The following is a 15,069-nucleotide window of genomic DNA, read 5'->3' as shown; positions in this document are numbered from 1 at the left end:
ACTTGTTAATATTTCCGTCAAAATATAAACAAATTGATGGCAAACGTTTTTAAATACCTCCATACGTAAAAAAATTAATTTGAACATTTTAAAAAGTAAAATATTTATTTATTTATTTATTTATGATGAAATAGGTTTTCAATTTCGTTAATGATATTTGGATGCCAATTGGAAATCGATTGTGTGGTCGTCAAATTCCACCACCGTTCAACTCGTCTGAATCAAAACTCAAAATTCGTCTACGAACTGATAGTGATATACAAGGCGATGGCTTTAAAGCAAGTCTATGTCTTTATTAGATTCATAGAATAAGATTTTCTTAATTATATCTTATTATTTAGGCCAGGTGGTCTAGTACATGTGGTGGAGTTTTCACTCAAAATTCCGGAAAAATTATTTCACCAAACTATCCAAAACATTATCCAAACAATATAAAATGCAACTATACGATATCTGTCCCTGGAGAGGAAATAAAATTGATTTTTAATTCGTTCGATCTGGAAGGTAACTTATTATTGAATATTATAATTTCACGATATGATATTTGATAAACTTTTTTTTTAAAAACCTCTATACATTTTTTTAAAAAACCTGGACACTTGCTCAGCTATATTATATAGTAGATTTTGAGTGTAAATCGTCTTTGAGTATGTCACTGGATATTATCTACATAATTGAATGGATGTATTTAATGTGAAATCAATTCATGTTTCATTGTTAACGAAAAATGATTGTGCGTCGAGACAATGTGTTATAGGCTCTATTTCTAGGTACACTGACGCCGATTAGCCCTTGTTACACTGCTGTACAATAAAACTGAAATAGCTGGTATACTCAAACTATTATATTTTTAAAATTTTAAGTGTATCGACGAGGTTCCTATGGTAATATGATTAAACTAATAAGTAACAATAATCATCATCGGTTGTTAAAGTCAACCTTACGAAAAATCCGATAAGGAAAAACAAAATTTTATCAAAATTTGGCGGGTCCGTTTTTTAGATTCTAAGTGGAGGTTCTTTTTTTTTTTGTCGTCTGTGGGAACGTGATTAGTATTACATTATTCAATGGTTTGCTATGGGCAAAACTTCACGTATCTACTATAACGTAAAACCATAACGTTGGGGTATAAATTTCATCTTTGTCGTTGTTCGGTTGCCATATCCAGCCCAAAAAAACACATGAATCTCAACATATTATATCTAACTAACAACGTTTAACGTTACACGAAAAAATTAAACTATTATGTTTTTATGAATGTGCTGCAGACCACGAGTGTCGTTATGACAGTTTAACAATATACAACACCGCAGGCGAGTTGGACAATCATACAGGACATTTCGTTGGCAAGTATTGCGGGACTAACGTACCACATCCAATGACATTTATGGATAGTTTCACGATGATATTTAAGACAGACGTTGAAGATGGCTATAATGGATTCGAAATACAATATCATGCAGTTCAAAGTAAAAAAAATAACCTGATATTTAACTTATAGGTACAGTGTGCACGTGAAATTAATATTTCACGTGCACAAGTGATGTGGTATCGATATTATTTATTTATTGAATGGCCATCTCCCATCTCCCATCGTGGCGATCAGCCAAATACAAATAAACGGTCTACCAATGAACCGTGGTCCACCGTGACAATAATAAAAGTATTGTATGCGATCTGCAATACAAATTTAATTAATGTCAGTGATTTTACATGAAATAAATAAATAAAAACATTTATACGTTTATTGTCAGTTTTATTATATTTTATAACTGCGCGTAACTAAACTGGATTCTTTAGTTGAGAATATACTTAACAATTATTTTGTGACCATTTTAAAATGTTCATCATGATCTATAAATATATAGGTAGGTACTATAATTACTACTAGTTAGAATAACTCTGTATAATACACAACAATTTTCACGACCCACTAAACTGTTGTCACGTATTATAATGGTATTGGTTTTCTAATATTAACACCGAGATATGTGAAGATACGTAATATTATGTAAGCTACAAAACAATGGCGATTAAATTGTATAATTTTTTCATATTGCTTTGTAGATAGTAATGACTATAATGGAATTTTTTTACTTTTTTCGTACAGGATGCGGAGGAGAAATTACAATTCCGGGGATTATTAAATACCCAATGACTATTGACCCACTTTCGGGCACTTATGAATACCCGGATAACACAAATTGCTCTTGGATTATACGAGCCCCTCCAGACCAAGTTGTACAGATTGTGTATGTTTAATTATTTAGATTAATATTAAATATAAATAATTTTTGATTGAGTGTGTGTCTTACAGATTTACTAAATTTCGATTGGAACGTTCATCACATTATTCTAATGAAATATCAAATAAATGTCCATATGATTCTGTCGTTGTTTTTGATGATTCCTATCTGAAAAGTAATAACTCTCAAGATTTTGGTATCTTTTGTGGGATTTTGGATTCAGAGTTACCAGAATTTGTGTCTAAAACGAATACTGCGTATGTACAATTTGTTAGTGATTCATCAAGCGGCGGCGAAGGATTTGAGGCTGAAATTAAATTCATTTATGGTAAAGTTGTATATATTTTTTTGATTGTTTATTGTAATTAAATTAAAATCTAATAAACTATTTTAAAACTTTTTAGTTATTGATCTTCAAAGTGTTTTAAGTCATTAATACATTTTAAACTATTATGTCTCTACAATGCGTAGTTGTTTGAACAACTTATATTACCTATACAGTTACAAATTGGCCATAAATATATTTCACAAGTCCAAAAAAAATATTATACAGTGTCATAGTATCACTGTATTCTATAGTTCAGAAACTGTAGGACTAAATTATTGTTTTGAAATAGAAACATTTTTCCTAAAATACAATATTATTATTTGTACTAAATTGAACAAGTAACAAAAATTTTAAATTAATGTCTAAAGAATAAACTTACAATTTTATTATTATAACATGTATTTATCATTTTAAAATTATAAGCTATACTTAACTTATACACTATAATAATATTATCATTAAAGAGTTTTTACTAAAAATCATTTTTTTTTTTTTTTTGAAATCAACGACTTATAGTTTTGTATTATAAATTATAATATACCTACATAATATATTATGTATATTGACTTCAGGTGAATCTCATGGTTGTGGAGGTACTATAAGGTTGAATCAATCAAATAATAATATGTCCAGTTATACGTTGAATAATTCAAACATTTCATTGAAAACTGATTTGGATTGTGGATGGCTAATATTAGTAAAGCCATCGTACGTCGCACAATTTCAAGTGACAATTTATACAGAAACACCCAAATGTTCTTCGAACGCAACAGACTGTGTGTGCAGTTCTATTCAGGTAACAATTATACAATCTCTAGATTTTTCCCTTTATTTGCGTTATAAGACCTACCTTAGTCTGTCAGTCAGTAACAAAAATTCAAACTTTGATGTTCTCTCTTTTTGAAAAGGTATAATATCAAGGACTCAATTTTCTAAAATATCCTACGCTAATTAAGCTCGAATTATATTCCCAGTCTCAAATTTAGAAGCAGATATTTGATTATGATTATGAGTTATTATAAAACGAACGGTCTTATTTTTAGATTTATGATGGTCCTGGACGTTCAGCATTGAAAATTCGTCAATTCTGCCCAGGAAATGTTGAGTATCCTTCAATATTATCATCTGGTAATGAAGCTTTTATTAGATATTCAAGCATTGAATCGGATGTAGACACACGTTTTGAGATAAAGATAACATCGGTGACATGTAAATTAGAAATTAAAAATAAAACAAAATATTCCAATAAATTAATGTTTCTATTTAAATAGCGATTTGTGGTCCGAGTGCATTGATTGTGAACAACCAATCACAAGTATTAACGTCTGTTAATTACCCATTGCCATATAATACGAACGATTTAATTTGTACGTGGTATATGCAATTAGAACATGAAGGCCAATCTCTTGTGTTACGATTCACGGATTTGAATTTGGCGGACACCAAAGACTGCTCGTCTAATTATTTAGAAATACAATACAGGCCGCCGGTGAATATTCCATTATTTAATATTTAGTAGAAAATAATTAATGTTAGCATTACCGCCTTGAACTAATGATTAGGTATGTACTTATAATTATTATGGATTTTGTTTGTATTTCTTACAATTATTTAGTTAATTTATTATAAAATTTACGGACTGAGCTATTTTTAAAATTAGATAGATAACATAAAATACGTAAATACATTATTATTATTTAATTATGTGTGCAATTAAAAATTTTAAAAATATGTGCTGAGTCCGTGTTGACATAAAATGTCTTAAAGGTGCGTTGGTCATGTAGGCGGCGGAACTGAAGGCTAAGTGGAACATATCAGTAGAGCGAGAAGACCGTCGGGAAACTTTAAATGTAATTAGGGAAAGTAAGGTAGGAGACACCAGTCTGTATTTTAAAAATGTTTTACCAAAATGACGTCGGCCCTCGGCTTAAGTAACTAGCTGACCAATATAGGTGGCAACAGTATAATAATCGTGAGGAGGTTAGGTTAGGTTATACAAGCAATACTCGAAAAGCAATATGACTGTTTGATCTATTTTTTTTAACAAATTTCCAAAATTTCATAGGATTACTAATCAAGGCGAGTCAACATTAACTGCATAGGCAAGGAAACATTTTGTTACGAATCATACTATCATCTTAATAATATAATAAAATGTATTATTTATAATAATAATTGTGTTTGAAATTAATTGATTAGCGTGAAAAAAAAACGGTTATATCCTGATGCTATATAATATTAAAATTTAAGCCTAAAGTATTTAAAAATACTGTCCTAATAAATTTAAATATTTTTAAATGCGTATAATATGCATATTATATATAGTGGTGGGAATGGTCGTACACTACTCTCCGCTTATGCCACGAAGACCATGTATTTGATTTTGTGAGTAAGCCATCGAAAATATTTACATTGACGCTACGTACAGTAGTCGACCAAAAAACACCAAAAGGCTTTAGACTCGAGTACATGTCTACAGGTATGTACATATTTGCATTTTACACTATCCAATTTGTACTTAATAACTACGCATTAATTATCCGGAAGACTGGTATTATAATATTATTTATTACTAGTCATAACATTATTATTAACAATTCAATTCAATCATAGGATGCTTGACAACATATACAAAACGCTATGGGTATATTCATCATGGAGATTATAAACCAATATCGAAGGGAGATGAATGCATATTCACGATAAACTTAGGTCAATCAAATTTAACAATTTCTTTATTTATTACAAGGCTCGTTTTTATGAGCCCACGGATGCGATCAGCTTCGTCCAATTACCTAAAAGTAGATTAGGCGTTAATTACAATCGTCAGTTCCAAATATTTTGAATACACATTTTTATTTTAGGTTTATGATGGGCCTTCCGTCTCATCGCCACTGGTGACCACAATTCGCGATAGGTTTAGGACACCTTATGCTGTATTTTCAACGGGCACGTCGTTGACGATGGCGTATAAAACAACAGACAATTGGACTGGGATATTGGATATGAGTTACACGTCTACGGATCAAGGTAAATGAACGCGAAAACCGCATTATTTGCTGTTCGTGAATTATTGTGTGTTTAACTGGCGTATGTCGGATACAATATTAATATAGGTAGAGGTTGCGGTGGAAAAATGTTCAATATGGATGGTACGATAATGAGTCCAATGTATCCCATGGTGTACAATAAGACTTCAACTTGCAGGTGGGATATCACAGTTCCAAGACCAAATGCAATCAGGATTCAGTTTAAAGGTATGTATATTATATTAATATTACTATTTTTTTTTTACAAGTTATGCATTTATACAACAATATAATTTTTATTTTATTTATTGTAATTAGTTAGGTAATATACAACCTTATTATTTTTAAAATAATATTTTGTCTGAAAAAAATGTGATTTATATATTTGGTGACATTTTATATTGTATTTGTGGATTTATTTTTTTTCTAACTACAAAAAAAAGATTTTCTTTAAAACCATTTTACGTAAATATTTCCGTTTTTTCATAATTTATTTTTTCTCGATTTTCTTGTGAATTACAAAAAACATCTATTTTTATACTATTTTTTCTTATCAATCCCCCTCAAAGTCAGAGATCAGAGCATTATTTATACTAAAAAAATTGTCTTCAAACAAATAAAAACACACACATATAAATGTGTAATCAATACATATCCACTGACAGTGTCAATGTAATTTTATAATGACATCAAATTATGTAAGAAAAAAAATATGTTCAAAACTTCACCTTTTTTATATAGACATTATATGTATAATGTATATATAAGTCAGCCGGTAGAAATTGTTAGAAAAATATGTAAAAACGTCGCGTGTAAGTAATAAACAATAATATTAAATAGTCACATAAGTAAAGAAAATCAATATTGCGATCGATCGCATATACATTTTTTAAATAAAATATTTATTTTGAATTTTTCAAACTATAATATTAAGTTGTACAGTGTACACGTTGATATGGATTTTCTTTTCAAAACTTAGAGTTCAACATTGGTGCGCGAAGCACATGCAATACGGATTATTTAGAAATGTACAATGTTGAACAGTTAACGGGAGAATCATCGTTTGTTGCTAAATATTGTGGTGGAGTGAGTATATTATTAGCAGTTAATGTCATGAAACCGCGACCACACTGGTAAAAATGTACGTTATGCGTACAAGTTTCCACACACACGATCCGTCGGCCCTTGGGGTTTTTGCGTCACACCCCTAGACCAAGACGCTGATAACTCAACATTTATAGATATGAAAAAAGCGATTTGGAGTCCAAACCTAAAGATATATTTTTAAGAGTTTTAACCTAACCTATGCGTTTGAATCTAACAACTAAAACACTTGCAAACCTATAGGTTGTAAGAAAGCTTTCTTTACAATATGACTTTTTAAAATATTATGAAATAATACTCTTTTAAATCAAAAAAAAGCTATAGGTACTTGTGGCCTTTTAAAAGACTGCCATATTTTTAAATATACATTTAAGGCCTACATAATAAGTGATTTTAATATAGCCATATAGGCATAATAAAATATGGTAGTATTGAATTTCATATTATGTGGCTGCAACATCACAAATTATAAGATGCAATATCATATCGCCGCAACTCTAAATATTTCTGTTTTGCACTTAACATAATGTCACACGATCATAAGTTTTTATTTAGTGCAAGAACGCCACAAATTGAAATAATGCAGTCTTTTTTTAATCTCGATGTTTAATTGGATAAATAAAAAATAAGTATATACTGCCAGAATATGGCTTTCAAAATTAGCTAAAAATGAAATGATCCAATACTGATGCATCTTTTTAGAGGATAAATAAAAAAAAATATATTGACTGTGGCGTTCTTGCATTTTATAGAGCTTTTTTTTTCTCTTTTCGAGAGTAATCATAAGTCAAAGTGGATGAATTTTGAGTTGTTGCAGCCTCGTTCTAGGAGTGCGAATTATATTTGCGACGTAAATTATTACACAATGTAAATTCTTGCCAGTGTGGATGCGGTCTGATATAATAAAATATGTAATTGTTTTTTTTTAATTCTACGGTTTTGATGGTTTTTTCAGGACATTCCGGCGGATTTCACCAGTAAAACGGGAGCAGTTTATATTCGCTACGTAACATCCGTACACAACACCGGCACGGGTTGGGAATTGCACTTTGATGGAAAAATTCATTTTTAAAACAATTTTGTATTGTTTATAGCTTACTCATTTAACAATTGTCAATAGTCGATTCCGATTATATTTAATATTTAAATTATATTTTATTGTATTTCTTGCACAAAGTGTATTCAAGTTTTTAACGAGCTTTAGGTGCATATGTTCATGGGCCTAAAATGCGTGTTCTTTTCTCGGACGCATTCATTGTGCCCGAAGTACTAAGTTGTAATAAATCATTTTCCCACACGGTTGTCGGTTTGGATATCACTTTAATATTTATAATATTGGGTACCATTTATATCATTGTCAAATTTATCATATTAATGGAAATTTCAATAGAACATTTTGTTTAAAAATGAAGTTTTTTACAAAACTGATTAGATGTACAATTTCTGTTGAATACCTAAGTATTTTTAAGAAAAAATCGGAAAACCAATTGATCTCTAATGTAGGAGAGTAGAGCAGAGACAGCGTACAAACTTCAGTGTTCAAAAGTTTTAGTATGATAATATAATATAAATTATAAGTACCTCAAAATGAATATTTGTGCGAAATTTCAAAACGAAAGGCATTTTTTCCAGGTAAATATAGGTACTAAATGTCCTGATCTAATTAAATAATATATAACCTATAGTAAAATATTATGATGCATATAGATAATAAAACATGGGCATATATAGCGTCTTACCAGCGATGATTAATGATTGCGATTGAGGCAAAATAAGTGAATTATTACCTATATATTGAGTATCGACCACGACTATGATAGTCGCGTGCCCAACCCATGGCCAGCGGCTCGTGAACATTTTATAAAATTAGATATTCGTATAAGTAGGAAGTAGTATAAATAAAAATAATAATAATTAAAAAAAATAATATATATTATTTTAATAAGCTTTTAAGGATATTATAAAATATCTTACAATAATTGTGTATAGTTTCTATTTTCTTATGACGAAAACAAATTGTTAACTAGAGGGTATAGCGACTAGCGTGGAAATATTCAATGAACGAAAAAACCGTGAAGCATATATTCGGCCCACAGTATGAATAATATGAATTTCAGATGTGGCCCGCAAGTCGAAAAAAACTTTGGGCAGGCCTGATCTATGTTAATAATATGACGTGAGGGGTGGTTTGGCCACCCCTGCAATATATTATTAACATCGACGCGTTGCAGACGTCGTCGTTCACATGTTCAGCGAGTTGTCTCTGTACATTCCTCTGACAAACTGCTCCTGTCCGAATCGCTGGGGCTTGCCGTGATAGCATTTCCTCACAGTGTGCACAGTCGGCGGGAAGTACCCGTAATCGTTGTACGTGGTCGCGTAGAACGGATTGGTTGGAGTTCGTCTGGTTTTGCTGTAGTTCTGTAAACCTGCAGTGCATAGTATGGGGAACTAAATTATTATTATTCGACATAACACTATACACTCTCCACAATAATACAACATACCACATTGTTATTGTAATATTATACGACAACGTTTTGGTCGTTTGATGCATGTCTGATGATTTTTTTTTTTTAATTTAGTTGATGAAAGGCGAGTTTAAGTATTTCTAGTTATTATAGTCATCATATGCAAGACTGGGCATTAACGAGTTAAAAAGTTAAAGTTTAGTTACTTTTAACTAAGTTACTTAACGAGTTACTTTTTTTTTAAGAAGTAACTTCTATCTTAACGAATTACTTTTTTTTTAAAGTAACTTATAACTTAACTCGTTAATTCATTTTATAATCACGTTAAATTATATACTTTTATAATTAATTTGATTATTAATATTTAGTTAATAGTTGATGATAACAAAGTAAAATTTAAAAGTTTTACCATCACTTTGGAAAACTTTTAGGTAAAAAAATAAAATATACAAATAATTTAATTATTTCGTTGGATTTCATAATATATAAGTACTTACAACAAAATACATTTTTTTAAGATATAAAGACCTACATTATAATATTATGTTATTTGTAGATCTTTAAAATGAGGTGTAAATGGTGTAATTATAAGTTTTATATGAAAAAAAAAAAGTAAATTATTTTTAACTAAGTTAAGTTACTTATTTTTTCCAACTAACTTGTAACTTTAACAAGTTAAATAAAAAAGGAAAGTAACTTTTAACTTTAAACTTAACTTACATTTTTCCAAATTAACTTAACTTAACGAGTTAAAAAAAATAGTTAACTTGCCCAGCCTTGATCATAGGTGTGAATTTAACTTGAGTGGACTGGATTGTCTGCTGTTTTTTTTTTTTGCTAGTCAATTAGTGCGTTAAGTTAAAAGCTGAGTTGGAGAGTTTTACCGACATATTGTTATTAGTTTGAATTATCAGTATGTCAAAAAGTGAAAAGCTGTGTATGGATGTCTATATAGTTATTAATCACCACCGGTGAATGGCCAATCCACCTGGAGCGGATTGCGAACGACATTCCAGTGTTCGTCTGATTGTGTTTTTTGTATGCAAAAAAATGTTAAGTTTAAAGACGAGTATGAGGGTTATCAGATATTATGTAGATACTCGCATATATATATATATATTTATCGGTATAGAGCTACTTTACTGACTTATTGACTATATATTATAGTCCTAACCTAACCTATTATACGCGGATTACCGATGAAGTCGTCGATATACGACATTATACATTATAGTTACTGCGGACCTATATTATAGTCATAATTAAGGCTAGGATTTCTATGCAATAAAAAATTGAAGTTCTAAAATCTAATATAAATAATAATGTTGTTCTAAATTATTCAAAAGCATTAGGTACCCGAATGAAACAATTATGTGTTGTTTAAAATGTTGTCATGATTCGCAATTATACAAGGCTGTGTCAAACTCACACTAATTTTACTGTAGGGTAAAAATTGTAGAATAAGTAATGTTAAATATTAAATCTAATCTATTGAGTACTGTTACAGTTGTATGAGTACATATTATATGAAATTATTAAGATTAGATATAAATTAAATTAAGCTGGTTGTAGGTACAATATACGTCATAGTAAAGTAAATTAATTACCTGTAGTCGGGTATTTTTTGGATAGTTCTTATTTTAATATTTCTTCTCTTATCGACCACTTTTATTAAAATAAACCATAAAACTTCCTTTTTTTCTTTGTTGAAAACTATCGAATAGTTTACACTATCGAATATCTATTCGAATGTTTTTAACATAACCAATATTTAGTAGTTTTTAATAGAAACTATCAAATAGTTCGGTGGACTAACTTAGTGATGGGCATTATCGAATAGTATACACTATCGAATAGTATTTGATAGTTTGAATAATCATAAAAACTATTCGATAAATTATCCAAATAAAAACTATTCGATAAATTATACGGATAAAAACTATTCGATAAACTAGTCGAACTATAGTTTTCATATTCGAATAGGTTATGGATGACTATCGAATAGTTCGATAGTGACTATTCGATAGTTCCCATCACTAGTTATGAAATGTGAAATAATATGTATCTTGTTCAAAAAATACAAAAATATACAAAATAAAATAACCTACATTTGCTTCAACATATTAACGTGATTCGTGGACATTACAAACAAAAGTGGTACATTGATGTCGCAAAAAAACTATGACAGTGCACATAAATCCTGACCCTAGTCATAATGTTCATATTAAACGAACTAGACACCACGTATTTGGAGTGTATCGGAGGCTAAAATATAATTTTGTTCGTACTACACACTTTATATTATTAAACTTGGAGTTACTGCGGGGGATTCACCCCCCTCAAAAAAATGTATTTGATCCATACAAATAATCATAAATTATTATGTTTTTCTTTATCTACTGAGTAGGTACGGTACACTACAGTGAATTGCGGAAAAAAAATCCCCGACACTAGGAAAAATAGTGATTACAAAAAATGAATTATACAATCACATGAAATTGATTGATCAAATATTGTTTAAAAGCTAATTAGTGTAATTACGACATTATTAATATTTAATTAAAAATATACACTAGGTTTAGGTATACTTTTCATTAAAAAAATTAATATATTATAATAAATAATTTTCAAACATTAACAATGATATTATTATTTTGTTTTAAATTATCACGATTTGAAACAACATATTATATTAATGCTTATTTTATAACAATCATTAACTATTGTTTGATAATTATTTCTATTACCTATTTGACTTATCAATCATTCGAAATATTTTTATTTTACAACCTTTTAAACATTGTATCTGTAAATAAAAATTGTAAAAAACTGCTCCTAATAATAATAATATTTATCATTGTTAATATTTAAATTCCCCATCTATCTATTTCTAACTGATGTAACATCAAATGATTTTTCAATTAATGAAGAAAAAACCCGTTAAAAATTTACTACACACATTTTAAATTCGTATAATTCCACACTTAGCATTTCGTACTACACAGAGTGTGTCATACTACACACAACTTAAGTCCCTGGAGTGTATAGCATCAATTACCTACCTGGGCATTCAAAACGAGCGGGTAAGTTATGGGTTTCGTAAAAGTCTGATGTTTTTTCCTGGGCATCGGCTGAACAACCGTCTCCGTCATCCATGTTGGAAAAACTAACTTCGTTTCGTCGTGCATATCGTAGCGAGCGTACCTACTACAATTAATTTAATAATATATTGATCTAACTACGACCCACTAGGAATTACCCATCATGGAAACCACTATCACACTAAATATATTTCTTTTAGCACAAATAGCGAAGTGAATAGTGATCATAAAATTATACGCATCACGGAATTCACTATCATACTTAATACTTAATAATATATCATTTCTTTTACCAATCGTTCGTTCAAAAAACGAATACATTCGCAAATATTATAATATATAAATAATGTACCTAGCGTATTATATATTATTGATAATCATTATAATATCATATTATATTATAATTGTAAAACCCAAACTGCATTGGTCACGTCATGGTCACCGATATGAATATTATCGACATAACATATTATTTTAATAGTGAACGGTTTCGGCAATTTTTGTTTTATAACTGTAACATACGTTTTTTTTTTTTTGTAAACATTTTATTTACACTACTGATATCATATTTTTTGGCCTGGACGTCTCAATATCATGTGATATCAAAATGGGCAAAAATAAATACTTATGTATTGGTATTGGCGAATAAAAATATGGTAACACCTACGTTTAAAAAAAATTCTACTTGGATTAAAAGTCTTTAGAAACATCGATGATTCGGTCAATAATAAGCTGACGGCGTGATGCGCATTAATAACGTAATAATTCGCCTTAAGCTGTGCGACTTTTCGACTTGTTTGCGCGCGCGGACGTCGATAACAATTTTCGTCGCATGACACACGTGTGCAAACACTTGTGTACAAGGCACATAAACACGTAGGTCTATAACGCACGGTTAGGCGACGTCGACTGCGACGACGCAGCTTAATTCCGAAGCGAAGGAGCGGAACGGAACACTCACGCTCTGCGAACCGCGTGAACAGAGTGAACCGACGACTGCGACGACGTTAAGTATTATGAAGTTCGCGTTTAACGTGGTCGCGTTGTACGTGGTCGCGTCGATGGTGCCCAGGACGGCGCCCATCCACTCGTTCTCGGACGCCAGCCGGAAATTCGTGCTCGATGTGTCGGCTAACGACCACATCTGGGCGAAGCACCTGGACGTGGGCATCAAGCTCGAACCGAAAAAGCTGTCAACCGCCGCCCTGAAAGTGCTCGTGGACCTGGATTTGCTGAAACCCGATCAGGCGGCCGCGGTCATACTGGCATCGGAAACGGGTGCGCAACAGACACCTGATGCGGAACAGACACCGGATGCGGAACAGACACCGGATGCGGAACAGACACCGGATGCGGAACAGATACCGGATATGTTGGTGGCTCGGGCGCTGCACATCGTCATTGAAGTGGCATCCCGCTACAACAGACACGGTATGGCGCTCGATTTTGCGTTGGACGCGATCGTGACGGCCATCAAGTGCAAAACGCTGACGTACATTCTGGTGCAGTTGTACGCCATAAAGAAGACGCACGAGATGCAGAACGACGCCATCACGTCACAGCCGTCCGAGGTCTGGAACACGCTGGTCAACGTTCTGGACAAGGTGGCCGTGCTCAAGGAGTCCGTCGAGGAGGAGTTCGAGCTGTACCAGAGGTGGGAAGTGGTCGCCACCCAGGTCAAGGCCAAGGATCTGCCGCCGGAATTCGAAGTTTTTCAGGAGCTGGTCGAGAAGACGCTGAACCAGTCGTGCGAGCTGTGCACGTTCGAAGAGATAAAGAAACACATACAATTCGATAACGCCGAGAGATGGATATCGGCGGTCGACACGATGAAAGTCTTCATGGACTGCCAGAGCATATTGAAGGAAATGTTTAAGGAAATACCGGTCAGCACTATGAACACAAGGGTCTGGGAACATTTTCTCAACAAACCAGAATTTAAAGAGCCGAATACACCGCCTTTGCCAACGGAAATATAAATAATAACGACGTACCTCAGGTTTACTGTAGATATATTGTATTAATATAAATAAAATAAACACGAATAATTCATATTCTGATTAATGTAATTGTTAATATGAATTATAATATTATTATTATTATAAAATAATGCATTTGTGTAAGAATCTCCCCCCGATGGGCCCGCCATACATTTTTATCGATAACGCTGACGATCATCCAATTCAAAACCTGCACGTTGAAAACTACGGAAGACCGCATACAACTTACAACCATATTCTAACAATGCGTTTTGAGTTGTTATTTTTATTTAGTTAAGTATTTTTTTTGTTTCACACGCTTTATTATACTATGCATAATAGCTTATAATAAAAGAAATTAATAATAATTTTAAACTATATATATTTTTTTTTAATATAGATGTTAAATAATAATTACACCATTAACCAATAATATATAATATATAATATTATACTTTTTGATAAAAGGATGCCATTGGCGTGTTAAATATTATCTTAACGCATTCGTATTCGTCGAAACCAAACCTAATATTCTAAGGATTACTATTATTATTAGTTATCAAAAACATTATTGTTTTTTACACTCGAACTGCGTCTCAAGTCCATTTATGTCTATAAAGACGTCACGAAGTATGTAAATGTCATTATTTTCCGATGAAATAAAAAAAAAATGAACAGTGACAAAACCTATCACAAATTCGCAAACCATGAACGTGGTTATTTCTTATTTGTTCGCCCGTCGCCATATCATGAATGTTGGTCTGGACAGAAGGGGAAAATGACCATACTAACTCAAACTATTAAGTTTTCA

The 15,069-nt window shown here is 31.5% G+C and overlaps 2 protein-coding genes across 5 annotated transcripts in view; one reads left to right on the top strand and one right to left on the bottom strand.

Moving 5' to 3' along the window:
* Positions 1-8,008, top strand: part of LOC100160169 (cubilin) — a 33,123-nt gene extending 25,115 nt beyond the window's left edge. For all 4 annotated transcript variants that reach the window (XM_029489602.1, XM_016802451.2, XM_029489603.1 and 1 more), the window contains 14 exons: positions 135-278; positions 342-504; positions 1,269-1,469; positions 2,111-2,252; positions 2,318-2,574; positions 3,147-3,370; positions 3,618-3,783; positions 3,846-4,063; positions 4,900-5,053; positions 5,188-5,375; positions 5,439-5,604; positions 5,691-5,831; positions 6,583-6,689; positions 7,663-8,008. In XM_029489602.1, coding sequence (XP_029345462.1) covers positions 135-278; positions 342-504; positions 1,269-1,469; positions 2,111-2,252; positions 2,318-2,574; positions 3,147-3,370; positions 3,618-3,783; positions 3,846-4,063; positions 4,900-5,053; positions 5,188-5,375; positions 5,439-5,604; positions 5,691-5,831; positions 6,583-6,689; positions 7,663-7,779 — 2,388 coding nt within the window. In that variant the 3' untranslated portion in view covers positions 7,780-8,008. The remainder of the gene's footprint in view (positions 1-134; positions 279-341; positions 505-1,268; positions 1,470-2,110; positions 2,253-2,317; positions 2,575-3,146; positions 3,371-3,617; positions 3,784-3,845; positions 4,064-4,899; positions 5,054-5,187; positions 5,376-5,438; positions 5,605-5,690; positions 5,832-6,582; positions 6,690-7,662) is intronic.
* A 613-nt stretch (positions 8,009-8,621) lies between these two features.
* LOC100571812 (UPF0691 protein C9orf116 homolog) lies at positions 8,622-12,455 on the bottom strand. The gene is made up of 2 exons (XM_003242816.4): positions 12,241-12,455; positions 8,622-9,136 (listed from the first exon to the last, which is right to left on the bottom strand). The coding sequence occupies exons 1-2, from the start codon at positions 12,332-12,334 to the stop codon at positions 8,949-8,951; spliced, it is 282 nt and encodes a 93-aa protein (XP_003242864.1). The 5' UTR covers positions 12,335-12,455; the 3' UTR covers positions 8,622-8,948.
* Positions 12,456-15,069: the final 2,614 nt, after the last annotated feature.

Source organism: Acyrthosiphon pisum, chromosome A2, assembly GCF_005508785.2.
Source record: "Acyrthosiphon pisum isolate AL4f chromosome A2, pea_aphid_22Mar2018_4r6ur, whole genome shotgun sequence".
Lineage (NCBI taxonomy): Eukaryota > Metazoa > Arthropoda > Insecta > Hemiptera > Aphididae > Acyrthosiphon > Acyrthosiphon pisum.
Note: the sequence above shows the minus strand (reverse complement) of the source record. Positions and strands in the feature narration are given on the sequence as shown.